The sequence below is a fragment of the Myxine glutinosa genome, chromosome 5, assembly GCF_964187855.1.
Source record: "Myxine glutinosa chromosome 5, kmMyxGlut1.1, whole genome shotgun sequence".
In the NCBI taxonomy this organism is placed as follows: domain Eukaryota; kingdom Metazoa; phylum Chordata; class Myxini; order Myxiniformes; family Myxinidae; genus Myxine; species Myxine glutinosa.
The window spans coordinates 176,941,335-176,968,171 of NC_136265.1; the positions used below are offsets into that span (position 1 = coordinate 176,941,335).

Sequence of the window (26,837 nt, forward strand, 5' to 3'; positions counted from 1 at the left end):
TTGAGTGAGGTTAAAGCAGGTGAGTAAATCAGTGAAGTCAGTGGTTATTGTGGAGTCAGTGGAGTCCATGTGGATATTGAAATCACCGAGGAGGAGGATTGAGGGGGAGAGGGAACAGAGCTGGGTCAGAAAGTAGGAGAAGTCAGACAGGAATGATGAGTGTGGTTTGGGAGGGTGGTAGATGACAGCCATGACTGACTGTGTGTGACCAGAGAGTTTAAAAGCCAGGTGTTCAAATGATGGAGCAGATGAGACGGAGATGAGGCTGGTCTTGATGTCTTGTCGGTGAATTACGGCAATTCCACCACCTCGGCCCTCCGAGCGTGGTTTATTGATGTAAGAATATCCATTGGGTGTAGTGAGGTTGCGTGAGAAGTAGTCCAGAGGTTGTTGCCAGGTTTCAGTGAGACAGAGAAAGTCCAGTTTATTATCCAGAATGTAGTCGTTCAGGATGAGGCTTTTGTTGTTGAGGGACCGGGTATTGAACAGAGTGAGCTTGATGTTGTTTTGTATGGTGGGGATGAACTCAGGTGATTTAGCCAGGGTTTGCAGACAGGAGGTGCGATCGTGTGCGTTGCTGTGACCAGGTGCGCTGAGCCGACCAGAGTACGGGAATGAAGTGACCTGTTTGTAAGTAAACAAACTTACGGCAAGAGCCTCTATGAATATATCTGGGTCGTCGCAGGAGTCCGTGGTATTTGATTGCAGAGATGCATGATGGGGTGGAGTAAGTGTTGAGCAGAAGTAGCCTTGCAGCGGAGTACCTTAGAGCCATGTCAGGCAGGAGCGAAGGGGACGAGCACAAGGCCAAGGTCGAGGAGGACGAGTAGGCCTTGCCAGTGGAAGCGGCTTGCCAGAAGCGGCGAGCAAGACAGTAAAGGCCGAAGCGGCAGACGAGGCGCAGGACAGTTCGGGAGCGGGCCTGAGGCAACGGTGGAAGAGCCAGGCAGGCAAAGCCAGGAGCAGAGCCGGGACCGAGCAGAGAGCAGACCAACGGCCAAAAAGCCACCACGACCACCAGAAAAGCAGACTATGTACAATGACCCAGTCGGAGAAGCGGCGAGCAAGACAGTAAAGGCCGGAGCGGCAGACAAGGCGCAGGACAGTCCGGGAGCGGGCCTGAGGCAACAGTGGAAGAGCCGGGCAGGCAAAGCCAGGAGCAGAGCCGGGACCGAGCAGGGAGCAGACCCAACGGCCAAAAAGCCGCCACGACCACCAGAAAAGCAGACTATGTACAATGACCCAGTCGGAGAAGCGGCGAACAAGTAACTCCAGCGTCCTCTCCAGACCGGACCGGAAGCGGAAGATCGTATTTCATTTCTGTATCTTTAAAATCTGTATTTCATTTCAATTGAATTATTCACTTGAATACTGCAGAACACAAATCACTTTGTTAGCACTTCCAAAAACCTCGAGTTTAGTAGAACTTTGAAAAAACATTACACCATTTTACACCACCTCGACCAATCAAATTTGCTGCTTGCCCTCTCATCGTTGGCAAATATCAAGATTTTGACAAAATGGTGGCTCGTAGGAAATATAGTTTGTGCTCAGAAATTCAAAGCAAGAGTTGAACAGAAGACTCTTCTCGTGTTATTTTCCTCAAGACTGAGGGGTTAGGTGTTGTGTGATCTTTCTAAGTACAGCTGTGGCCGAAAAATATTGGCACCCTTGCACTTTTTTCAAATAACTCACACTTTTATCTAAAAATAAGTTGAAATTGACACAAGTATTTGGTCTCCACAATTCTTTATTTCACTGTTAATATTACAGAACTTTGTTTTTGATTCAGAACTTAATATAACCTTTTCAATCAGAAAATAAAAAGAAATGGCGTTGACAAAATTATTGACACCCGAGACTTAATATTTGGCAGCACGGCCTTTGGATAAAATAACTGCAGTCAACCACTTCCTATAGCCATGAATGAGCTTCCTACAGCTCTCCACTGGCAGTTTGTCCCATTCTTCTTGCACAAACTGCTCCAGTTCTCCCAGATTTGCCGGGCGCATTCTCCCAACTGCTGTTTTCAGATCTCCCTGCAGGTGTTCAATGGGATTTAGATCTGGACTCATTGCTGACCACTTCAGAACAGTCCAGTGTTTTGTCTTGGAACCATTTCTGAGTGCTTTTTGAAGTGTGTTTGGGGTCATTGTCCTGCTGCAAGACCCATGACCTTCGATGGAGACCCAGCTTTCTGACACTGGGTTGAACATTGCGCTCTAAGATGCCTTGGTAATCTCCTGATTTCATGATGCCATGCACACTCAAGGCACCCAGTGCCAGAGGCAGCACAGCAACCCCAAAACATAATTGAACCTCCTCCATGTTTAACTGTAGGGAAGGTGTTGTTTTCTTTAAAGGCTTCATTTTGTTTTCTGTAAACATCGAGATTATGTGCTTTACCAAAAAGCTCAAATTTGGTCTCATCTGTCCACAGGACATTCTCCCGGAAGGATTTTGGTTTGTTCAGGTAGTGGGCTCCTACCATAGAACCCCCTTTCATTGAGTTGGTGACGGATGGTGCGAGTTGAAACTGTCGTACCTTGTGTCTGAAGTTCAGCTCGAATCTGTTTGGGAGTTGATCGAGGTGCTTTCTCCACCATTCAAACAATCCTTCGCTGCAATCCTTGATCAAGTTTTCTCTTGCAGCCACGGCCAGGGAGGTTGGCTACAGTGCCATGGGCCTTAAACTTCCTGATAACATTGCGTACGGTGGACACAGAAACATCAAGGTCTTTGGGGATGGAGGTGTCACCTTGAGATTTTCCATGCTTGGCTACAATCTTGTGTCTGACCTCCTCAGACAATTCTCTGGTTTTCTTCTTTTCTCCATGCTCATTGCGGTACACACAGTGACACAAAACAGCAGAATGAGTCCTTTTCTCTATTCAAACTGGTTGAATGAGTGATTTTTATATTGCAGGCACCTGTAACTCACCACAGGTGAGTTCAATTCCAAAGTAAAGGAGAATCACCTGCTTGAAATCTAATTATTTCTAACAACTTCTAAAAGGTGCCAATAATATTGTCCGGGCCATTTTAGGATTTCTGTGTGGAATAAGCTAAGATTTAGTAATTTTTTCAGCTTTTTTTGTTTTGTTCCACTGCAAACCAAAGAAATACCAATGTGGACACCAAGAGATTTTTTAATTTCAGCAATTTTCTGGAAAAAATGGTGCATTATTTGAAAAAAGTTCAAGTGTGCCAATGTTTTTGACCACGACTGTATTTTATACGTTAGTTAATGAAACCGATACGATAAATGGCATTGGATACGGTCTGAGTGGAGAGTAAAGTCTATGAGGGTTGTGGACAGGAGATTATATCTGAGTAATTTTTAACTGATTTTGATCCTATCCTGTTTGTTTCAGAAAGACAAGAAGAAGTCTGAGGCCCGCCAGGTTTGGAAATTAAAAAGCTTGTTTTGCCTAGATATGCACAAATGTACTTTTTGACTTTTATAATGTTGTGTTATGTTATAATGTTGGATTATTCTTTGTCATCACCTGTGGTGTAGAAATATTGGGAAGGGAGAGGGGGCTAATGCTGAGGGGGGGGGGGGGGTAAGAGGGAGTGTTTGGCATTAAAATTGGGAAATGGGGGTTCTGCAGCTTGTTCCGCATTCTGATATGCTGATTTATTTCTTAACCCAATTCATCCGGATGGGGTGCAATGTTAACGCATCATGACCACGATTATGTGAATTACTCCCATGGAAGTTTTTTTGAGGTATTTTCATAGAAATCCAAAAGTTTACAATCGAGTTACTGTTTTCAGATGTCCACCAGGCAGGAGAGCGTCTGTCTATGTCGGTAAATATGGAAATAGTGTCTATTGTTGGATTTTCCCATTGGCGTTCCCTCCTATGAACTTCATGGAAAACATCGAAGTTCCGTCTTCACATTGCATGAAGTGAAGACGCGAGTCTGCTGCACACAAATACAAAACGTGATGATGGCCGTTGGTCACAGTGACGTTTGTGACCACATCGATACGAAACCAATAAATCTTAACAAGGACCTTTGGCGTAGGAGGAGGCCATTTGTCCCATCATGCCTGTGCTGCACCACAATTAAATAAATCCGTCGGGCTTTCAAATCGGATTCACTGGAGGGGGGGGGGGGGGGGCGGGGGGGGGTGAGTGTGGATGAGAAAAGTGTGGCAGGAACAGGAACTAGATTGTTATAAATGCAAATAAAATCAATATGTTAAAACTAATTTGCTTATTATGACGTCCTACTTTCTATTGTACACATGGCATGGTGTGTGCTCACTGACCCCTGCTGGAGGTGGTTAGAATTGGTAATTCCGCCGGTCTCATTTTTGAGGACATTACCAATTTTAAGCTCTCTGCTCTCGGCCACAAACTTTGCCATTAAAGCCGCATTGAAATGGTTTCTCACGTGCTAAATCTGCAAGTGTGGGTCACATACGTGTCTGCATTTTAACAGCGTACATCGAAAACTGTTAAAAAAAAAAAAACCCCCACCTTTAGAGGCCATTTTTCCCCGCAAGCGGGGGTTGGCCTTTTTCGGGAACTGTGGTTGTTGTTGTTTTTTCGGTCCCCTTTTTGAAGCAATGTTTTACGGCCGGATGCCCTTCCTGACGCCAACCCTTTTTGCCGCCTTTAACGACAAACAGGGAATTACCAGTGAACTGGTCCTCAATTAGCCGACCTCGGAAGGATGACAGGCTGAGTCAAACCCCCCTGGCGTTAATTCAGCGATCGACCGGGATTCGAACCCAGGATCCTAGGATCCTAAGCCGGCACCCTAGCCGCTAGCCCAACACCAGGGTCTCCAGGGTACATCCAGGCACCAGGGTACATCGAAAACTGTTAAACGGAGGAAATTGAAGCTTGACACATGTTACATGACCATTTGATATAGCGCATATTATTATGGATTCCATGACCTTCCTGATGACTGGCAGCAAGCTGATAGGTCTGTAGTTAAGGGGGTGACTTTTATATCTTGTTTATGTATTGTGGTGATGTTAGCTGATGTACAAGCTGATGGACTATGACTTAGGACAAATGATAAGGTGAACAGAGAAGAAAGAGGATGTGCAAGTGCATGATGCCTGCCCCCTCATAAATTACATGGTGGATTAGATAAAGCTTAATGCCCAGAGATTAAAAAAACAAGACCGAAAGTCCAACAGCGGCGTAGCCGGGCTTGTAAAATATAATAAACCACAAACACATATTATTCGTTTTTTAAACGGTCGCTAATGCTGTTTATAACATAAAACAAAGAAATTTGGAGGAATCCCGACATCCGTGAGGTATGTTTTACTTAGAGAACTGAGCGAAGATCTACTGTAATCTATATGCCCCACAAGGGTTGGAGGTGTGTTCATTCACCAAGCAGCTAGCTAGCGCTTGCCAAGCCAGCCGTTCCTTAACGGTTTTGAATGGAGTGTTTGCTCGAATGCTTAAACCACTTGGCGATCTCTTCACAAGAAACTTGGTAAATGAACACACAACCAATGTTCTTGAGATCCGACCATAGATCTACTGTAATCTATACACCCCAAATAAAAGAGGAATGACCCTTTCTGCAGCTCCCATCGTGATTTCATTATCCTGTCCCCTGCACAGTAGGAGACGGGGTTTTGTAATCACTTCTGTGTGACTGTCTGTCTGTCTCTCTGTGTGTCTGTCTGTCTCTCTGTGTGTCTGTCTGTCTCTCTGTGTGTCTGTCTGTCTCTCTGTGTGTCTGTCTGTCTCTCTGTGTGTCTGTCTGTCTCTCTGTGTGTCTGTCTGTCTCTCTGTGTGTCTGTCTGTCTCTCTGTGTGTCTGTCTGTCTCTCTGTGTGTCTGTCTGTCTCTCTGTGTGTCTGTCTGTCTCTCTGTGTGTCTGTCTGTCTCTCTGTGTGTCTGTCTGTCTCTCTGTGTGTCTGTCTGTTTCTCTGTGTGTCTGTCTGTCTCTCTGTGTGTCTGTCTGTCTCTCTGTGTGTCTGTCTGTCTCTCTGTGTGTCTGTCTGTCTCTCTGTGTGTCTGTCTGTCTCTCTGTGTGTCTGTCTGTCTCTCTGTGTGTCTGTCTGTCTCTCTGTGTGTCTGTCTGTCTCTCTGTGTGTCTGTCTGTCTCTCTGTGTGTCTGTCTGTCTCTCTGTGTGTCTGTCTGTCTCTCTGTGTGTCTGTCTGTCTCTCTGTGTGTCTGTCTGTCTCTCTGTGTGTCTGTCTGTCTCTCTGTGTGTCTGTCTGTCTCTCTGTGTGTCTGTCTGTCTCGTTGTGTGCGTGTCTGTCTGTCTCGTTGTGTGTGTGTCTGTCTGTCTCTCTGTGTGTCTGTCTGTCTCTCTGTGTGTCTGTCTGTCTCTCTGTGTGTCTGTCTGTCTCTCTGTGTGTCTGTCTGTCTCTCTGTGTGTCTGTCTGTCTCTCTGTGTGTCTGTCTGTCTTTGTGTGTCTTTCCTGGTCATAACCTTTTTTACCATTTGATTTGAGGTATTGTCATCAAATTTTCACCAAAGCTTTATTATGAAAATACAGAGAAGGCAAATTAATAATGTTGCCAAAAGGTCAAAGGTTAAAGGTCAGCATCACCTAAAATCATCAATTTTCATCCAATTAACCTGAAATTTCAATTTACCGTTTGAGTTTTGTCAAATTTTCACCAAAGCCTTATTATGAAAATACAGAGAAGGCAAATTAATAATGTTGCCAAAAGGTCAAAGGTTAAAGGTCAGCATCACCTAAAATCATCAATTTTCATCCAATTAACCTGAAATTTCAATTTACCGTTTGAGTTTTGTCATCAAATTTTCACCAATGCTTTATTATGAGGTTATGGAGAAGACAAATTATTAGTTTGGTCAAAAGGTCAAAGAAAAATCAGGGTTACAGGGGTAACATAAAATTGTCAATTTTCATCCGATTGAAATGAAATGTAAATAATTTGCATATTGAGTGACGCACAGCATTGGTTCACTATTCAAAAGCTAGAAGAAGATTATTTATTTAGATCTAAAGTTCAAAGGTCAAGGTTGCACAAAATCAACAATGTTCAATTTGTATATATATATTGAAACCGTTTTCGTTATTTTGAACATACAGAAGAAGAAGACATCTGAATACAAACGGACGTGGACGGGCTTTGCATCTTCAGATGCTTTCTAGTTTCTTGGTATTTATATATATATATATATATGATTTCCCATTGCAAAACAAAAGCACTTTTTATGTTCAGTCCCCCATTTTAGGTAAGCATAAGTATTGGATACACAGAATCCCCAGCTTAATGGATTGGATGCTTTTTTTTTTGTATAGTCGAGGGTTGTGTAAGAGCCAACACATAAACCCCAAAAAACATGTAATAAAGGGAGCAGGAGACAGGGGGAGAGAGGGAAGCACAACAACAGTAGAGAACAGGGACGTCGGTAGATCTGTGGAAGGGAGTGGGGTGGGGTGGGGTGGGGTGGGGAAGGGGGGAGGGGTACACGGTATAAAACTAATGGAAACTACTATGAATTTCAGGAAAGAAGTTTAAAATTGAAAATGGTGGATTTGGGGAAGATATCAGATGGTGGTGAACAGCTGTTTTGAATACCTGGAGGGAGGAGTGGGATTGAAGAGCGTGTGGGAGTGTGTTCCAAAATCAGCTCTTTGTATTCAGAATTGAGATGCGCTCCAAGTTGAGGCCTTCTCCTCCATCACAGTAGCAGTAACTTCATTTTAGTGTCACAGAAGCAAGAGCTTTTTAACCCTCCGGCTTTAATGCTACGGTTTTATCCATCCCCCATCAGACTTTACCTGTTCATCCCATTTTAGGTAATAGTGGAGATTGGTCTACCTAGGGAATTCTACTGATGGGGCTACGCATTACTTTTGCCTTGGCTTCGATGGAAAACTCCCAAATCCCCACAAGTTTATTTATTTATTTTTTCCAGCCTCGCATTCTCACCTAGTCGCCTTCATGATAATCCGACCAACCAGGTGCCTTCCTTCTTGTCCACATATGGTTGAGAGGTAATTGGTCGTAATCTTCAGGCTATTATAAACCTTTTTTTCTTTTTTTCCCATTTTTCTAAAACACACAGGAGCCATCCATGTGTAAGCTATCCACAGATTGTGGGATTGGTGGGTTTAAACACTTTAAATGGAGGTGTTGGAGTTGGAGAGGGACAGGAGGTTGGGAAGAGGCCTGTACGGCGAATAGGGGGTCGGATTGATCCATTTTTGTGTGGGTAATTAATGGTATTTTATTTGAAGTCCCAGTGACATTCAGTGATTGACGTCAAAGTACAACATCTGGTGAATGCTGTTGAAGGTCAGTTTTTCATCATTGCCAGGTTTTGTGGTTTCCTCCCTTTGTCTGGGTGGTGTATGTGCACTGGTTGTTACCTTCCCAAAGCTCAGATTTGTACGAATCGAGTTCATCTGATAACCTTTTCAAAAGGAGCATACATCGGTCGATGGCTCGGCCTGAGGTCCAGGGTTCGTTAAACAATCTAAGGAATGTTTGTGTGTGTTATGGTTGCCTAATCGGAATCGATGTGGTGCGCCGCAAAACGGCATTTTGAATTTGCAGGAAAAACAAGACTTTATTCATTTACCGTTGAAGTTGGTTCATATAGGGGGAGTTCATACATTCATATAAAGCAGAGAGTGGTAATGGGACCATGAACAAACCGAATCCGAAGGTGTTTCCTCGGAATGTTTTACTTGCCATTTTCCCCTGAAATTCAAACGTATTAAACGAGATTCTTACATCTGCTTTAATGCAGTTTTGTTATTAATTACCTCCTCCACCTAAAGTGGACCGAGGTTATGTTTTCACCCCCTCTGTCTGTCTGTCTGTCTGTCTGTCTGTCTGTCTGTGAGCACGATGTCTCATAAAGGTTGTGGACGGATTGAGGTGAAACTTGGTGAGCAGGTTGTGTGTGTGCCGAGGACAACTTTATGAGATTTTGGTGAAGATTTGATTCCAGATTCAAGAATGTTTTTCATTGACAAGTGGGACAAGTTTTCATTGGGCTTTACGGCCTTGAGGCATACCTGCCTGCTGTACTGCTTGAGCGTTGGCTTATTATTTGGTCATCTGATCTTGATTCATGAAGAGATGAGTTTATAAAATGGGTTCTAACTTTTTGCTATTCTTGCTACTCCTCCATATTTACCATCCGATTGCTCTGAAACCCGACACAGCCCTTCCACTTGATTGTCTGCAGGATTGCTCCTTCTTAGATTTTGTGATTTCGGATCGGGGCCTCCCAGCGGATCAGTGGAGCTTCCAGGGGAGTTCTCACAAATCAGCAGAGGTCCGAACTACAACCTCAAGAGATGACTGTCAGCACACTTGGGGCTATTTTTAGCTCACCTGGAACAAAGTTCAGGGGAGCCTATGTGATGGCGCGTCGTCCGTCCGTCTGTAAACACTAACAACTTCTCCAAAACCGCTGAAGGGATTGCAAACCAATTTGGCACAAATGATATTTGTTGTGTTGTGGCTAAATTTATTCACGGCATTAAAAAAAATCGAGGTCTAAGGGGGTTTACCGGGGTCAAAGTGGATCCAGGTTTGACCCCCCCCCGACCCCCCCCCCACCCAAAAATAGGAATTTGCCATTTCCTCTGAAGCTACACACACTATTTCGATGAAACTTGACCACAACCTTCACCACCTGTGATGTACCAAAGTTTGTTCACAGCATTAAAAAAAATCTGCCCCTTTCGGCGTCTATGGCGGGGGGTGGGGGAGTTGCCCCCCAAAATAGGTATTTGCTTCCTTCTCTGAAACTACACACAATTTCGATGAAACTTCACCACAACCTTAATCACCCATGATGTATCAATGTTTGTTCAAGGCATTAGAAAGATTGGGGTCTTAGGAGGTATATGGGGTTGGGAGGAGGCAGGGTTGCCCCCCAAAATCGTTTTTTTTTTCTTTGTTTGTTGAAAAGTCTTATGATTCTGTTAGTGTGATTCTACCTGCTGCCCTGTCTTCCAGAAACAATTGAAATTGGTTTAAAATACCCTTAGTCGGTGCGGTATACTGTTTATTCTACCAGGTGAGTGCCAGGGGTATTGCCCCTATGTTCGATGGATGGAAGGCAGACCTAGCTAAATATTGAAGTGGTTTCACCACTTAAAAACACGACACACACACATGCACACCTCATCCATTCATATTCGATTCTTCACCATTAAGAGATAGAGCCAAAAACGATATATATCACGATATCTCAAAGTTTTGGACGGAATGTGACAAAACTAGGTGAATGAGTTGGTAGGTGATAAGAATAAGCCGATTCGATTTTGATTCAGGTCTGCATCCAGATCCGGCCTATCAATCAGATACAAAACGTAAAGTGTTCAGCCTGGCGGTGGTCTGTGCTCTACCCAGGGCCGCTCTAATTTGTTTTGGATCTGGAAGATGTGGCAATGTTTTACTCCTTTCTTAACTGACAGCTATGTTCTTGTGTTGCAGGAAGGCACGTTTCCCGAACAGGGTTTTGGCAAGAATAGGTAAGTCATGGAGGTACTTCCCATCACACTTCTAGCAATTGTATATTTTTGGTGGCAAACATAAGCGAGTCAATTACCATTAGCGAGGTCATCATGGACATACAGGTTTCTGGAATGTTTTTTTTTTTTTAGGCTAAAGAGCCGTGTTTTTATTATTTATTTGTATACAAGAGTCGAGGCTCGTGGAAGAGCTAGAACACAGAACAGATCAGGACGCAACATAAAAGGCACAGCACAGAGATTTAAGGGTACAACACCAGCAGGGCTGAGGGAGAAAATAGATGGAGACGGACAAACGAGATGCGGGAAAGGATGAGTGGGGGAGAATGCAAGGGGTGGCCAAGATGGATACATAAGCAATTTATTTATGGGTGGGAGGTGGAGGGTGGGGGGAGGTTGTAAGGGGGATGGTTTAACCGGCCTCGCTCAACCAGTGCTCCTCGACCCGCTTTACCTCGTCGTGCACCCTTGGGACCCTTTCGCTCAACCTGCTCAAGCGAAAATGAAGCACGTGTGATCAAAACAGAGGCAGAAGCAACAACCATATTAGTACTAGTAGACCGGAGAAAGTTTACCAGGCCACTAGTTTCCCAGAGACAAAAATTTGATGATTCAACACAACAAGATTGGACATGGAAAATTTGGACAGGAAACATGATGTTCAAGATAGTAATTAAAACTACATGCTATTCATAGAATACTTACCCTGCACAGTCAACTTGGTGCCAACTAACTCTTCTGTTTCTGAAGGTTTTTTTTTCATTGATCCAAAATGGCTGCCAGACCACATGAGCGAAGACATCATAAGTTTCCATTCGCTAATATAATTGTTGCGTAGATCACGCTCAATTTCAAACTGATCAGATTAAGTGTTTGCCCTGCCAAATTATGACGTCATAATTAAGGCACAAAAGACGTCAATGTGAACACTTATTCCCCGTGCAGAGTTCCTTACAATGAGCCACGTTTCAATTTTCTCCATGGAGTGGGTTACAGAAATATAGAGGTGCAACATTTTTTGGTTTTTCTTTAGTGGCGCATGTACCACAACCTATGATGTCATAATTATAAAAAAAAAAAATGCAGCAGGATGTGCTCCTATGGTGAAAATTTTGTGTCCATCAGACCAGCAGTTGCAGAGAAATTTTTTTTGTACTGATCGGATCAAGCGTTGTACTTGTCGAATTATGATATCATAATGAAGGCACCAATGACATCATCATTAACATATCTTATTCCCCATGGGTAGTACTTGACAATGAGCCATGGTTCAATTTTTTCCATGGAGCAATTTCGGAGATGTAGAGGTGCAACGTTTTTCCAAGATGGCGTGCATACCACATGACCGTTGACGTCATAATTTAAAAAAAAAAAAATTCTACAGGCAGAAGTACTCCAATGGTGAAAATTGTGTGTCAATTAGACCAACGGTTGCCGAGAAAATGAATCTTCAAAATGCAGGCACATATGTACGTACGCACGCCACACGTACACACGCAACCGATTGCTTAACCCCGCTTTTTGCTTCGCGAGCGCAGGGTAACTTTAATGGCACTCGGCAGAGTGCATACCTCTGCCAGGCTGAACGGTTTACATTTTACATCCCACTAATAGGCCATGTCTGGATCCGGACCTTATCCAGAATCTAATCGGCTTGTTCTTGTCACCAATCTAACTCATTCCCCAAGTTTTGTCTGAATCCGTCCATAACTTATTGATATCCTGCTCAGACAGACAGGGGCAGACAAACAAACAGACAAACAAGAAAGATTTCATGCATACGACATAGCACAATACTTGCGAAAACCAAATAAACAGTTGCCATGGAAACAGCAATTTGGTAATTGTGAATATTTGACCTATCTAGGGTTTTACATGATTGAATGTTGTGCATATCAAATTTTCTTAATACATTTTCTAATTGACACCTAATTGGTGGTTTACATGTTTCGGATGGCCTTGACCTGACAGTTTGACCGATTTTTCCACAACTGGTCAAACTTTGTTCAATTTGATATCTCGTAAAACTAGAATAACACTCGTTAGAGAGCATACCTCTGCCAGGTTGAACAGCTTACGAGTCGTATTTTACCATTGATAGGCCGGTTCTGGATCCGGACCTGATCCAAAATCTAATCGGCTTGTTCGTGTCACCTAACCAACTCATCCACCTAGTTTTGTTATAATCGAATCCGTCCACAACTTTTTGAGATATGATGCAAATATCATTCTTAGCCACATCTCTCAATGGTGAAGAATCACTTAAAAAACAAAAAATTTCTCGTATCCAGATTTAGATCTTCACCAGAATAAAATTAATGAGTCCTTGTTACACATCCAACCTGTCCAACAAGTTTCGTCTGAATCCGTTATCTTTATTTTTTGAGATATCTTTATTTTTTTTATTATCGTTTTTTGCACTTTCTCTCAATGGTGAAGAATCACTTTTAAAAATTCTCAGATCCAGATCCGGATCTCCAGGAAAATGTAATCATTTTCTTGTTACATGCTCTACCTCTCCACCAAATTTAATCCGAATCCGTCCACAACGTTTTGAGATATCCTGTTCACAAACAGACAAACAAAACGCCATCATACAGAGCACGATACTTGCAAAATCTACCCCTCCCCAAAATAAAAAGTTGCCATGGATACATTAAATTGCCCATTTCATTAAGATTAAAATTGATGACCTAGAGTTGACCTCTGACCTTTTAATAGTTGGTTTCCCAATTCAGTGATGCACTATGTAATTACTGTTTAAACTCAAAGTTAATAGGATGAAAATGGACAATTTTTCAGACGAAAATTGATGATTTTAGAAGGTTGACCTCAAGTTGACCTTTAACGTTTTGACCTTTAAATAGTTTTCCAATTCCGTCATGCACAATGCAATTGCTCTTTAATTTTCAGGTTAATTGGATGAAAATTGATGATTTATTGATGAAAATGGATGATTGTTTTTCGTCTTGATTGTCTTGAAAATTGATATTAGAAGTTTGACCTTGAGTTGACCTTTGACCATTTAACCTCAAAAATAGTTGGTTTCCCAATTCATTGAACCAAGATGCAAATCTTGTTCAGTTTTCAAGTCAATGGGATGAAAAATGGCAATTTTATAAATCGGACCCCAAAATCAATAGGCTTCTTCCTTATGACCAACTATACCATCTGATGAAGTTTTGTGAAGATCGGTTCAAAATTGTGACCTGTAGGTGATTGACAGACATGCAGACAGATTGAAAAATCACTGTAGAGTGACACTTGGCAAAGGAGAACAAAGTAGAATGCATGGCACTCAGTAGAGCATTTTCTGACCTCAAAATGATTGGTGGTTGAATTCAGTGACCTGATAGACAAATCGTCTTCAAATTTTAAGTTAATCAGATGAAAGTTGACAATTTTAGAAAATTGTTGACCAAATGTTGACCTTTTGGCCTATGTTGACCTCAAAAATAGTTGGTGGTTGAATTCATTTCGCTGATATCAAAATCCCATTTAAATTTCAAGTCGATCAGTTCAAAATTGAGGATTTTAGAAATTAAAAAAAAAGTGGTTGACCTTTGGCCTATGTTGACCTTGTGACCTATGTTGATCTCAAAAATAGTTGGTGGTTGAATTCAATTTGCTGATATGAAAATCCTATTCAAAGCAAGTCAATTGGATGAAAATTGAGGATTTTAGAAATTTGAAAAAGAGTGGTTGACCTTTGGCCTATGTTGACCTTGTGACCTCTCGACATAAAAACAGTTGCTGATTGAATTCAGTTAGCGGCCATGAAAATCCTATTCAAATTTAAAGTCAATCGGATGAAAATTGAGGATTTTAGAAATCTGGCCTATGTTGACCTTTTGGCCTATGTTGACCTCAAAAATAGTTAGTGGTTGGTTTCAGTTAGCTGATATGCAAATCCTATTCAGATATCAAGTCAATCGGATCAAAATTGAGGATTTTAGAAATCAGAAAAAGTGGTTTACCTTTAGCCTATGCTGATCTCAAAAATAGTTGGTGGTTGAATTCAGTTAGCCGATATGCAAATCGTATTCAGATATCAAGTCAATCGGATCAAAATTGAGGATTTTAGAAATTCGAAAAAAGTAGTTGACCTTTAGCCTATGTTGACCTTTTGGCCTATGCTGATCTCAAAAATAGTTGGTGGTTGAATTCAGTTTGCTGATATTTTTATCTGATTCAAATTTCAAGTCAATTGGATGAAAATTGAGGATTTTTGGATTTTGAAAAGGTTGTTGACCTTTTGGCCTATGTTGACCTTTTGGCCTATGTTGATCTCAAAAATAGTTGGTGGTTGAATTCAGTTAGCTGATATGCAAATCCTATTCAGATATCAATTCAATCGGATCAAAATTGAGGATTTTAGAAATCCGAAAAAAGTAGTTGACCTTTGGCCTATGTTGACCTTTTGGCCTATGCTGATCTCAAAAATAGTTGGTGGTTGATTTCAGTTAGCTGATATGTAAAGCCTATTCAAATTTCAAGTCAATCGGATGAAAATTGAGGATTTTAGAAACTTGAAAAAAGTGGTTGACCTTTTGGCCTATGTTGACCTTTTAACCTTTTTACCTCAAAAATATATAGGATTTTGTCGGACCACAAACTCTACCATTTGGTGAAGTTTCGTGGACATTGGTTTAAAATTGTGACTTGTCGGCAAGTATAAGTGAGTGGACAGACAAACGCACACAAACCGGAGTGATCAACATACTTGTCATCATAATTTATTTTTGCCAAGTAATCACGCACAAGACCAACCAATATTCTTGAAAAATCTTCGATTTTGCAAGTTGCAACAAACAACAAACAAGCATACAGGGGTGAAAACATAACTTCAATCCACCTTCATGGCGGGATAATTACTGAGGTATCTTATAATAGAGCAAACGTATGTGGTTACGCATGTTTATATGTGACCAAAACGTCTTCTTCTTCTTCAAATAAAATTAACACCCAAAACACAGTCCGTGAACTCTTAATTACGTTTAGATTGCTGAGAACCCCCTGGAGACCTTTGACGACCCTTTAATTCCCTCAAGACCCTTAAGACCATCAAGACCCCCTGAATAACTTGTCATTACCTCCACCAGGTGGTTAAGTTTGTGATCTGTGGGCGATACACAGACAGACAGACAGAGAACAACACACCAGATGAACCAATCTTCTTCGATTTCACAAGTGGCACAAACAAAGACAGGTGAAAACACAACGTCCGTCCACCAAAGATGGCGGAGGTAATTAAATAGAAAAACATAACATATCTGGTCCGGGAAACTTAGCTGTGATTAACTGAAAGGAGGAACTGCCGGTTTTGACGTCCACGTGCAGCAAACCCCGAGCCGGAAGTTTGTGAAAGATTCCTGCAAGATGCATCACATGGTGGCACCGAGCCGTGTGTGTCGCAGTTTACCTCGAGGTTCATCACCTGTACTTTTACTTGTAGTGCAGCAGATAAACACAACAATTGTGCATTTTATGAGAAAAGCATGAAATTTTTAACATAGTTAGTGCATACCATAAGGTTTATTCTCAGATGTGGAGGGAAGTCAGATTTGACCTCCGAGAACCGTGAGAGGTCAAATCCAAAATGGCCGCCAGTCCACCGAGTCTAATGTTCAAACGCGCTTAATTTTGGAACCAAATAGTGTAGAAAAACATTATAGGTGTCATTTCCAACTAAATTGGGGATGCCCAGAGGTGAATGATGCTTTCAATGAACTCCTAGGCATGCCAAGTGAGGTCAGTGAAGGCTCGATGTTACTGCCAGAGCGATTTGTGGTGCTGATGTACGACCGAACCAGTGAGAGCACGGAAGTGAATGATGCCAGGAAACAGCTCTTCACACAGAAGTGTAGAACTCTAGAGAACATTCCTCCAACCCAGGCAGCACTGAAGCAGCACATCAAGCGCACTTGCTACCAGGCCAACTGTTGTAACCAGGCATTGGTCATGGATCCAGAGATGCCAGACCCGCCTGACTGGGGCTGAACAAAGGAGACAACTGGGTGGCAGCCTCTTTGGAGAATGGAGCACTCTCCCTGAAGCATCAAAATCGTGCCAAAATCGATCCACTGGCTGCAAGAAAGGGTGCACTGGACGCTGCAAGTGTGCCAAAGCTGCACTCAAGTGCACTGCACTGTGCTTCTGTTCTGGAGACTGTTAGATTTTGATCATTACCAATTTTCATCATTGCACTTGATTTAATGTAAGCTTTTGTGGACATACTTGGTTAACTAGTTATTTTTTCAGAGGTTATTGCATCATTCCTTGCAGTGTAAACACTTTTTCTTCATCATTTCTGGTCTTTGGGTGTTCTCTACCTATCCCTCCCTGTACCTGAAAAAAATAAAGTTTTAAAAGTTCAAATGAACTTTTTCCAATAGCAGTTCCAACTGCAGTATCATAAAAATAGATATTTAACGTAATTTGACCTTGACCGTGACCTAAATGCATGTCCTTGAGTTCTGGCGATCTCAAAAGTATCACCAAATGAATGGGCATCCCCAATTTAGTTGGAAATGACACCTATAAGCGCGTTTGAACATTAGACCCGGTGGACTGGTGGCCATTTTGGATTTGACCTCTCACGGTCCTCAGAGGTCAAATCTGACTTCCCTCCACATCTGAAAATAAACCTTATGGTATATACTAACTATGCTAGAAATTTCATGCTTTTCTCAAAAAATGCACAATTTGTTAAAATATGAGAGCTTATCCGCTGTACTAATGGGTTTAAAGCTACTGTATGGGATGGGAAAACATTCCTTTCTTGTATCGTCATGTATTGTAATTATTTTGTTCCTCTGATCTTTTCTGCAGTTGGACATCCTGGCTTATTCCCGTGGGCGTCGCCTTCTTCTTTGCTTCCTTGTACCAGTATTATTCTGGATAGAGCTTGTCGCTCCGACCGACGACACATCTTCACGCTTGGCGGCATTCCTCCAAACCATCCACGTTTCTGAGTCCACAGAGTTTGGTGCCCTTCCATTTGTCAATAGGATTATATCCACATCACATGCAGGATTCCACCAAATGCAATTTAATGTTTGGTTAACATTTCCAAAAGAGTTGACCGAGCAGCACCACTTCGATATGAAAAATGTAATAATCCTCTACAACACTGGACACAATAACATGAATATTTTTCCAGGGTGACGTGTAAACATTGAAGCTATTTAAATGTATAAAGCATTTGCATACCTTCAATAATTCTGCGACACCATGTATGAAATGGTTTCCATTACGATCAGTCCTGAGTCAAAGTCTCGTATCGATTTGGCTCGAAGGAATCCTCACTTCACATATTTTGAGAGCGTTTCTGTTAAAGCATCGGGGCAGCGAGCTCGTGTATAAGCTCCACGAGGATGTAATATGTCACTTTGTATTCTACCTCCATGTGAGTTGGCGAGTCGTCACCGGGACCCCGAACCAATTCAAAATTTCCGCCGCCTCTTGCCGAACGTCAGGCCTGGCCAGCCGGATCGTGAAATACTCGGGCCAAAAGCTTTCCTCAGCCGACCCCACAATAACGTGGAGATTATTGGGGCCTTAAAACAAGTAAATATATAATCTACCGCCTTGTTGGCTTAATTGGCCTTACTCGCATACCTGTTAAATGTATTTTTGAGAAAACATTACAGTTCACATTCCAGGATCTTCCCCAAACAGGTTGTCTTGCCACGTGATGTGCTCATGGTGCTGACAATAGGATCATGAACCTGCATTTTGGCCCTCAATTAGCAGATTTATTTGAAGGCCACCAGTGAGGGATTTGAAACTGAGAATCTTCTCAATTACGAGATTATCTTTTTTAATGTGAATGAGCATCCAGATGCCCACGTTGTGGTGTCCAGGCGCGCCTGCATTGTGGTGGCCAAGTGCCCACGTTATGGTGTCAGGGCGCCCACGTTGCGGCATCCAGGCGCCCACGTTGCAGCGTCCAGGCGCCCGCGTAATGGCATCCAGGCGCCCGCGTAATGGCGTCCAGGCGCCCGCGTAATGGCGTCCAGGCGCCCGCCTAATGGTGTCCAGGCACCCGCGTTGTGGCGTCCAGGTGCCTGAGTTGTGGCATCCAGGCGCGTGCGTAATGGCGTCCCAGTGCCTGAGTTGTGGCGTCCAGGCGCCCACTTAATGGCGTCCAGGCACCCGCGTTGTGGCTTCCAGGCATCTGCATTGTGGCGTCCAGCTGCCTGCGTTGTGGCGTCCAGGCACCCGCGTAGTGGCGTCCAGGCACCCGCGTAATGGCGTCCAGGCACCCGCGTAATGGCGTCCAGGCACCCGCGTAATGGCGTCCAGGCACCCGCGTAATGGCGTCCAGGCACCCCCGTAATGGCGTCCAGGCACCCGCGTAATGGCGTCCAGGCACCCGCGTAATGGCGTCCAGGCACCCGCGTAATGGCGTCCAGGCACCCGCGTAATGGCGTCCAGGCACCCGCGTAATGGCGTCCAGGCACCCGCGTAATGGCGTCCAGGCACCTGCATAATGGCGTCCAGGCACCCGCGTAATGGCGTCCAGGCACCCGCGTAATGGCGTCCAGGCACCCGCGTAGTGGCGTCCAGGCACCCGCGTTGTGGCGTCCAGGCACCCGCGTAATGGCGTCCAGACACCCGCGTTGTGGTGTCCAGGCACCCATGTAATGGCGTCCAGGCACCCGCGTTGTGGCGTCCAGCTGCCTGCGTTAGTGTCCAGGCACCCACGTAATGGCGTCCAGGCACCCGTGTTGTGGCATCCAGGTGTTTCTTTGAGATTTGGTAAATTGTTTTCGATAGGCCAAGTTTGGGATGAAATGGTTTGTTTGATCGGAAAATGTATGAACGTCTCTCCTGGTGTTTCAAATTTTAATACTTATATTGACTCTAAAAAAATCATTTCTCAATCACTTCCAGATTTAATAATTTAATATCAGGAAATCATTTATATTACTTTAAGAGTCACTGGATTGTCATAGGATTTATAACGGTTATAAGAGATTACTTTGTGCTTTCCATGTTTTATTGAAATACATGATTTTGAATGGAGTACTTTATCTAATGTGTATTTTGTGCAAATTGTACGGAATCTGCTCCGGTCGGTGATGGTCTTTATGTGATTGACTATCGAGTAAATCATGTTCTCTTTAGTAAACACATCGTGTTGAGGGAATGATTATTGTGCAGGAAGAGGTGTTGGTGTTGGCTTAGCGGATAGGGTGCCGGCTTGGGATCCTAGGATCCTGGGTTCGAATCCCGGTCGATCGCTGAATTAACGCCAGGGGGGTTGACTCAGCCTGTCATCCTTCCGAGGTCGGCAAATTGAGTACCAGCTTGCTGGGATGAATGATCCCGGTGTGTACCCCGGTTTAGAATAGGTACACCGTATCCCTGCGCATCATAAGAGCGTGACCAAGGGTTGGCGTCAGGAAGGGCATCCGGCCATAAAAACATTGCCTCAAACAGGGAACCATGGTTGACATGGGGCCCGCAAGGCTAACCCCTGCTCTAGCGGGGAAAATGGCCTTAAAACGATCATTCATATATTATATAAGAGGGAGATGCTGATTTTGATTGATTTGAATGTATTTAAAGCACATATTGATCTATCTACCATCTGTTTAAGAGATGTTTTGTTCAACAAGTGCTCTCTCCACACAATCTGAAACACAAAAGCAAAATGTGCTTTGCGAATCGTAAAGGAGATACAAAATATACAAATGGACGTTCCAGCAAATGGACGTGTACGTGCTCGATTGGTAACACCGATAGGACGAGCCCAAAATGTGACTCCCTTGGTCTCTTGAAGGCACGAATCGAGGGTTGACAAAATTTGCACACGACCGATGATCCATCGTTACCATTCCAGGTATCCTTGCACATGACTAACGATTCCTCGGAGGGATAATAACTTTCAGGACAAAGCTAGAATGACTGAATACAGACAAAGTCTATTGACGAATGTGAAATAAAAAGTTTTGCAAGATTTTGGATCCTGGAGCAAATTATTTATTTATTTATTTGTGCCTTCAAAGTACTTAATTTTGAGGCACAACAAACGGAAGTGGAACAAGTCAATATGGCAACGTGATCCTTACTAACTACCCAATGGGAAATACCCGACAGGTGTATCTAAAACGGCATCTACGACTTTTCACCAATTGTACTAAAGTATTTGTACCATTTACCATATGTGCGCAGTTTTGCAGCAATTGGTTTGACTCGGATGTAGTAAATGTTGACTGAAGACAAAGCTGAGATTTGTGTTTGATTGGATTTCCTTTTTCAGGCTGATTTGAAGAATGAATAGTTTTGTGGAAGTTTGTCATTGTCGAGTTGCTTTTCAACATGTTGGGTAATTTGATTGGATCGTTCAGCAGCGTATTGCAAAGTCTCTAAGACCGTTGATGCAAATGCCGGGTAAAAGCCCAGTGGTGGTTGTGTGTGAAGTGGTGCACGCACTTCTTTGGATTTATTTTCAGGAAGTCCACTTTGCACGTCTCCCTGACAGGATGATGCTGCTTCAAAGGTTTCCTCAGGGTCTGGGTGACTGTACACTGATGATGTCATGTTCCAGTGTGGGCTCAGGAAGTGCAAATCTCCGCTGGAGTATGGTGAGTTGTGCACAATCGAGAGGTGTGGTGTGGGTTCAGAAAATCCATGACCTGGGACAGGTACGTTTGGTGGAGTTGACGAGTCGTAAAGTTTGACAGAATTGAAGGCCGGCAGACGTACGTTTGATAATGCTTCAGTAGTTTGGTCAGTGCTGGCAGCGTTTTCAGCTTGGGTGTGAGATGGCAGTGGTAGTATTTGTGTTGGAAAAAGGTTAGTCTAGTAGGAAGACTAGGTCCCCCTGCACCCCCCGGAGATATACTTCTAATCAGTGTTTCTAGATTGGAAAAAATGTGTAGAAAATGACTAGCTATGGCCCCAAGCTGAAAAAATGTCCCACATACCATTTTTATGCAAATTACTGCTGCAAATTTTATGCAAAATTATGCAAATTTTATGCAAATTTTCGATGAGGAGTAGAGTTGAGGGGTCTTTGAGGGCTTCATCGAGGTGCTCTCGGTTGCAAGACTGGGTCATTCTGAGAAGCACAGCAGGGTCAGAGATCATGATGTTCTCCTCCTCAGTGAATCTCTCCATCAACAGCCTCTCCATTGCCTCACACACTGTTTTGAGGCAAAAGAGGGACTTTGCGTAGGCCTTTCCACTGAGAACACCTTTGAGAGATCCACTTGTTACTAGTTGTGCCTCAAAGAGAATCTCTGCATATCCAGAACCACGCATCTTGTGTCCAGTGAGCATCCCGATGTAGTTCATGGATGTGTGGAAGGGTCCAATCGTTACTACATGACTAGCAAATTCATTTGGCCAGCGCCAGATGATGGGAAGGGCTTTCATGCAGACACCCAGATCAAATGTATTCAGGACCCATCTCTGACCCACCTCAGCAGTTGCTGCCTCGGAACGCTTCAGTAGCTCACGAACAACTGCGTTGTCTGTGATCGGTTGGTGGATAGGCGTGCAGTAGTCGACTGTTGATTTGCTGGGTGGGGGAGAACCAGTTGCAGAGGTGAAACCCCCTAGCCCAGGCACAGGCTGCAGGCCATTGCCATGCCATGCAGGCACCAGGCACAGACCGATCACAGACAACGCAGTTGTTCGTGAGCTACTGAAGCGTTCCGAGGCAGCAACTGCTGAGGTGGGTCAGAGATGGGTCCTGAATACATTTGATCTGGGTGTCTGCATGAAAGCCCTTCCCATCATCTGGCGCTGGCCAAATGAATTTGCTAGTCATGTAGTAACGATTGGACCCTTCCACACATCCATGAACTACATCGGGATGCTCACTGGACACAAGATGCGTGGTTCTGGATATGCAGAGATTCTCTTTGAGGCACAACTAGTAACAAGTGGATCTCTCAAAGGTGTTCTCAGTGGAAAGGCCTACGCAAAGTCCCTCTTTTGCCTCAAAACAGTGTGTGAGGCAATGGAGAGGCTGTTGATGGAGAGATTCACTGAGGAGGAGAACATCATGATCTCTGACCCTGCTGTGCTTCTCAGAATGACCCAGTCTTGCAACCGAGAGCACCTCGATGAAGCCCTCAAAGACCCCTCAACTCTACTCCTCATCAAAAATTTGCATAAAATTTGCATAATTTTGCATAAAATTTGCAGCAGTAATTTGCATAAAAATGGTATGTGGGACATTTTTTCAGCTTGGGGCCATAGCTAGTCATTTTCTACACATTTTTTCCAATCTAGAAACACTGATTAGAAGTATATCTCCGGGGGGTGCAGGGGGACCTAGTCTTCCTACTAGACTAGGTCTTCTTTTTGCTCAAAGAACTGCGTGACGCAATCGACCAGGTGAGGTGACCTTTGTGAGGTCTCCAAAATATCCGTTTGAGGCGTTAAGTCTGCGTATTTTCCTTGCTTTGACCGTGTATGTTTGCTCCTCGAACCAACTGGAAAGGTAAGGCCTAAGTTTGACTTGGTGTGGTTACATGAGGGACTTCTTGGCAAATGGCTATGCTTTGGTTGGTGCGGTACCTTGACGATGTTGAAAGGCTTCAAGCAGTTGGCTTCCACCGAGTTCTGCAGGAAACATCATCATTGTGATCATATGATCTACAAAGAGGAGCAACAAAAATAGAGTAAAAACAGTTTATTTGGAGCCATTTTCCTGGCTATCCTCAATTTGTGGCCTTTGGGAGTTGGAGTTCCAGATTTACTTTTTCCATTACGTGTATTAATAAAGCAATTTTGATGAGTGTGCATTGGACTGCAGAGTTTGGTCATCGCCACTCACACTCTTCATTTGCTGGTAGCATCTGAGTGGCTGAGCCTTCCACGAGGGAGAGAGGAAGTCCCAGTACACGGCTCCGCCATGATCATGTTGGTCGTTACTGTAGTCCTTGGGGATCGTACGGTCACTTTGAAGACCAGTCTGCGACATTAGTTCCTGAAGACAGAGAAAACAAAAAGAAAAAGACACAAAATGTCGTAGCTCCCGCCGTGGTTTTAATAATTTTGCTGTACGGAGTTAAAGGCTGTCAGTCGGCCATCTTTGGTGGGATTACAAAACAAAATCTTCTGCATATGTAAACTCTCATGTATTGTCTTTGTGTCAAGTTTGAACGAAATATGTCCATGCATCTGAGATATGGTTGCACACGCACGGACAGACAGACAGACAGACGGACGGACGAGACCCAATTCATAAGCCCAGTGTGTGTGTGTGTATGTGTGTGTGTCAGTCAGTTTGTGTGTGTCAGTTTGTGTGTGTGTGTGTGTGTGTTTCAGCGTGTCAGCTTGTGTGTGTGTCAGCTTGTGGTGTGTGTGTGTCAGCTTGTGTGTGTGTGTGTCAGCTTGTGTGTGTGTGTGTCAGCGTGTGTGTGTGTGTGTGTGTGTGTGTGTGTGTGTGTGTGTGTGTGTGTGTGTCAGCGTGTGTGTGTGTGTCAGCGCCACCACAGCCCTAAGAGCGTGTGTGTGTATATAGTACACTAGTACAGGGTGTTTCAAAAAGATGGACCCGATTTGAAATCGCTATATCTCTGCAACCACGAACCGCCCATAAATGAACCTCTTGCCACTTGAAAGGGCGGGGCATAGAGTTTCAAATGACCACCGCTAGATGGCTCTCCCAGCGCACCAACGGCCTCTAGCCTCAGTCGTTCGCAAGATGGCGACCCCGCAACACAAGGCGTTCTGCGTTCTGCATTTCAGCAAGACTGAATCCGTAATTGCGGTGCAGCGTGCGTTTCAACGGCGTTTTGGCATTGATCCGCCAATGCCAAAGAGCATTCGTCATTGGTACCGACAATTTGAGGAAACAGGCTGTTTCTGTAAGGGGAAGAGCCCAGGGCGACCACGCACTTCAGAGGAAAACATGAGAAGAATTCAAGAGTTTTCTGCGTAGCCCGTGAAAGTCCACTCGTCGTGCCAGCCGAGAACTTGCGATCCCTCATACGACTGTCTGGCGTGTGTTAAGGCGACATTTAATCCTGAGGCCATACCGGTTGCAACTGATACAGGCTCTTCGTACAGGTGACAAAGGAAAGCGTGTAGAATTTAGTGATGCGATGTTACAGAACATGGAAGACGACAGCTTCTTACCGCGTTTGATTTTTCGTGATGAAGCAACGTTTCATCTAAGCGGTAAAGTTAACCATCACAATGTGCGCATATGGGGACTAGAGCATCCACACGAAACTGTAGAGCATGAGCGTGATTCCCCGAAAGTGAACGTGTTTTGGGCCGTTTCTCAAATAAAGGTTTATGGCCCTTTCTTTTTCGAGGGAAAAACAGTTACGGGGCAAACCTATCTCGAAATGCTGCAGAACTGGCTCTTTCCACAACTTAAGGAAGATTCCGATGACTTCAATTTTCAGCAAGACGGAGTACCGCCACATTGGCACCTGCAGGTTCGACGTTTTCTAAATGACACACTGCCTCAACGTTGGATAGGTCGCACGGGACCCCAAGACTTGGCGCTACACTCTTGGCCCCCAAGATCCCCAGACATTACACCCTGTGACCTTTTCTTGTGGGGATACGTCAAAGACCGTGTTTTTGTGCCACCATTAGCGACTAATCTGGATGAACTCAAAAACAGAATCAAGGCAGCGGTGACTTCAGTGAAAGAAGACACTGAGAGACGTTTGGGACGAATTCAACTATCGTCTCGATGTTGTCCTTGCAGCAGGTGGAGGGCACATAGAGCATTTATAAAATGGTTAGTAAATCTTGATAACTCATTAAACCGTTTGTAACTTTTTGTGTAATTGTAACATGTTGCCATCGTGAAATATACTGCTTTGAAATTGGGTCCATCTTTTTGAAACAACCGTATATTGTCCTGTGATTCCCCTCGGTGAAAACCGGGAAATCACGAATAGCCAAAGCGAGCGTTAATGCGTTCCTCTACCAATCACCGCAGGCCACCTGCACTTGGCCCAGTTCCCCCACCAATGGCTGCGTCGCTTCTCCCTCATGCCGTGTCTTCCTATTGGTCAACTCCCGCCCAATGGGGTCCTTCTGTGCGTGGCTCTCGGCCTGTCTGCTTCGATGTGTGTTCAACCAGGCGGGGTTGTTAGCCTTGGTGCTTGATGCCTGGCTTCCGGTTGGTTGGTTTTATTGTGGGGAGGATTTAATTAGTATGTGTGGACTGTGGTGCTTTTCATGGTGGGATTCCTCACTAGTGTCTATGGTGCAGTGCCATAAGGGACAAAGGATAGATCACAGAGGTTTCACACACAGGGGAATTAACATAATCCCTACACTAGTTAACACTCCCGATTCCTCGTAATTGGGACAAATATACACTTAATTTGACATTCAGGCTAAACAGGTCCCTGACGTATGTACATCGAAATGGTTCTTTCTACCCACGATCATCGGAGCACCTATCTATACAGATCTACCTGACTCAATACATCACTACCTCAAAATTCAATTCATAACTATGTATGTATTATGTACAGTCACGTGAAAAAGTAAGTACACCCCATGTAAAGTTTTGACTTTTTCAACATATTTCAACATACAGCTATTTGATCTTCATTTCCACAATATTGATAGATAAAGGTGATATAATATAACAAATATCATGAAACATTTACATTTTGTAGTCCATTGTATAATTTAAATAAACATAAAAGCAAATTTCGCATGTGGAAAAAGTAAGTACACCCTTGGCTCAAATCGGTGGTATTGCCCCCTTTGGCAGAAACAACCTCAAGTACCGTAGGCGTTTCTTATAACTGTCTACCAGTCTCTGACATCGACTGGGAGAAATTTTTGCCCACTCCTCCATGCAGCATTCTTTCAGCTGTGCGATGTTTGAGGGGTTTCTTGCATGCACAGCTCGTTTCAAATCCCCCCACAACATCTTGATGGGATTTAGATCCGGGCTTTGACTTGGCCATTCCAGAACCCTCCATTTCTTTCTTTTCAGCCATTGCTTGGTGGATTTACTGGTATGTTTAGGGTCATTGTCATGTTGCAAGGTCCACCTTCGGTTGAGCTTCAACTTTCCGATAGATGGCCTCACATTATCCTCAATCACCCTCAGATACAATGAAGAATTCATAGTGGATTCTATGATGGTGAGCTACCCAGGCCATGATGCAGCAAAGCTGCCGCAAACCATAATATTTCCACCACCATGCTTCACAGTTGGTATCAGGTTCTTGTGGTCAAATGCTGTCTTTGTTTTTCGCCAAACATGTCTTTTGGTACTGTGGCCAAATAGCACTACCTTTGACTCATCTGTCCAGAGCACATTGTTCCAGAAGTGCTGGTCTTTGCCGAGGTGTTCATTGGCAAACTTTAGTCTTACCCTGATGTTCTTTCTGGACAGCAAAGGTTTCCTCCTGGCA

General features: G+C 43.8%; 2 protein-coding genes across 4 annotated transcripts in view; one reads left to right on the forward strand and one right to left on the reverse strand.

The window, feature by feature from the left end:
* The window catches only part of LOC137426678 (cytochrome b5), a 35,869-nt gene extending 15,435 nt beyond the window's left edge, over positions 1–20,434 (forward strand). The window contains exons 3-6 of one of the 3 annotated variants that reach the window (XR_013623631.1): positions 3,375–3,404; positions 10,430–10,467; positions 17,299–18,906; positions 18,973–20,434. Coding sequence is in view for 1 of the 3 variants with exons in the window: in XM_078779147.1 (XP_078635273.1) it covers positions 3,375–3,404; positions 10,430–10,467; positions 17,299–17,371 (141 nt within the window). In the remaining 2 variants the exon portion in view is untranslated. Of the gene's footprint in view, positions 1–3,374; positions 3,405–10,429; positions 10,468–17,298 lie in introns of all 3 variants that reach the window. The other 2 variants (XR_013623632.1, XM_078779147.1) reach the window with 2 other exon arrangements.
* Positions 19,360–26,837, reverse strand: part of LOC137426677 (uncharacterized) — a 63,936-nt gene continuing 56,458 nt past the window's right edge. Inside the window, exons 9-11 of the mRNA XM_078779145.1 lie at positions 23,267–23,419; positions 22,783–23,052; positions 19,360–21,273 (exon numbers count right to left, since the gene is read on the reverse strand). Coding sequence (XP_078635271.1) covers positions 20,734–21,273; positions 22,783–23,052; positions 23,267–23,419 — 963 coding nt within the window. The 3' untranslated portion in view covers positions 19,360–20,733. The remainder of the gene's footprint in view (positions 21,274–22,782; positions 23,053–23,266; positions 23,420–26,837) is intronic.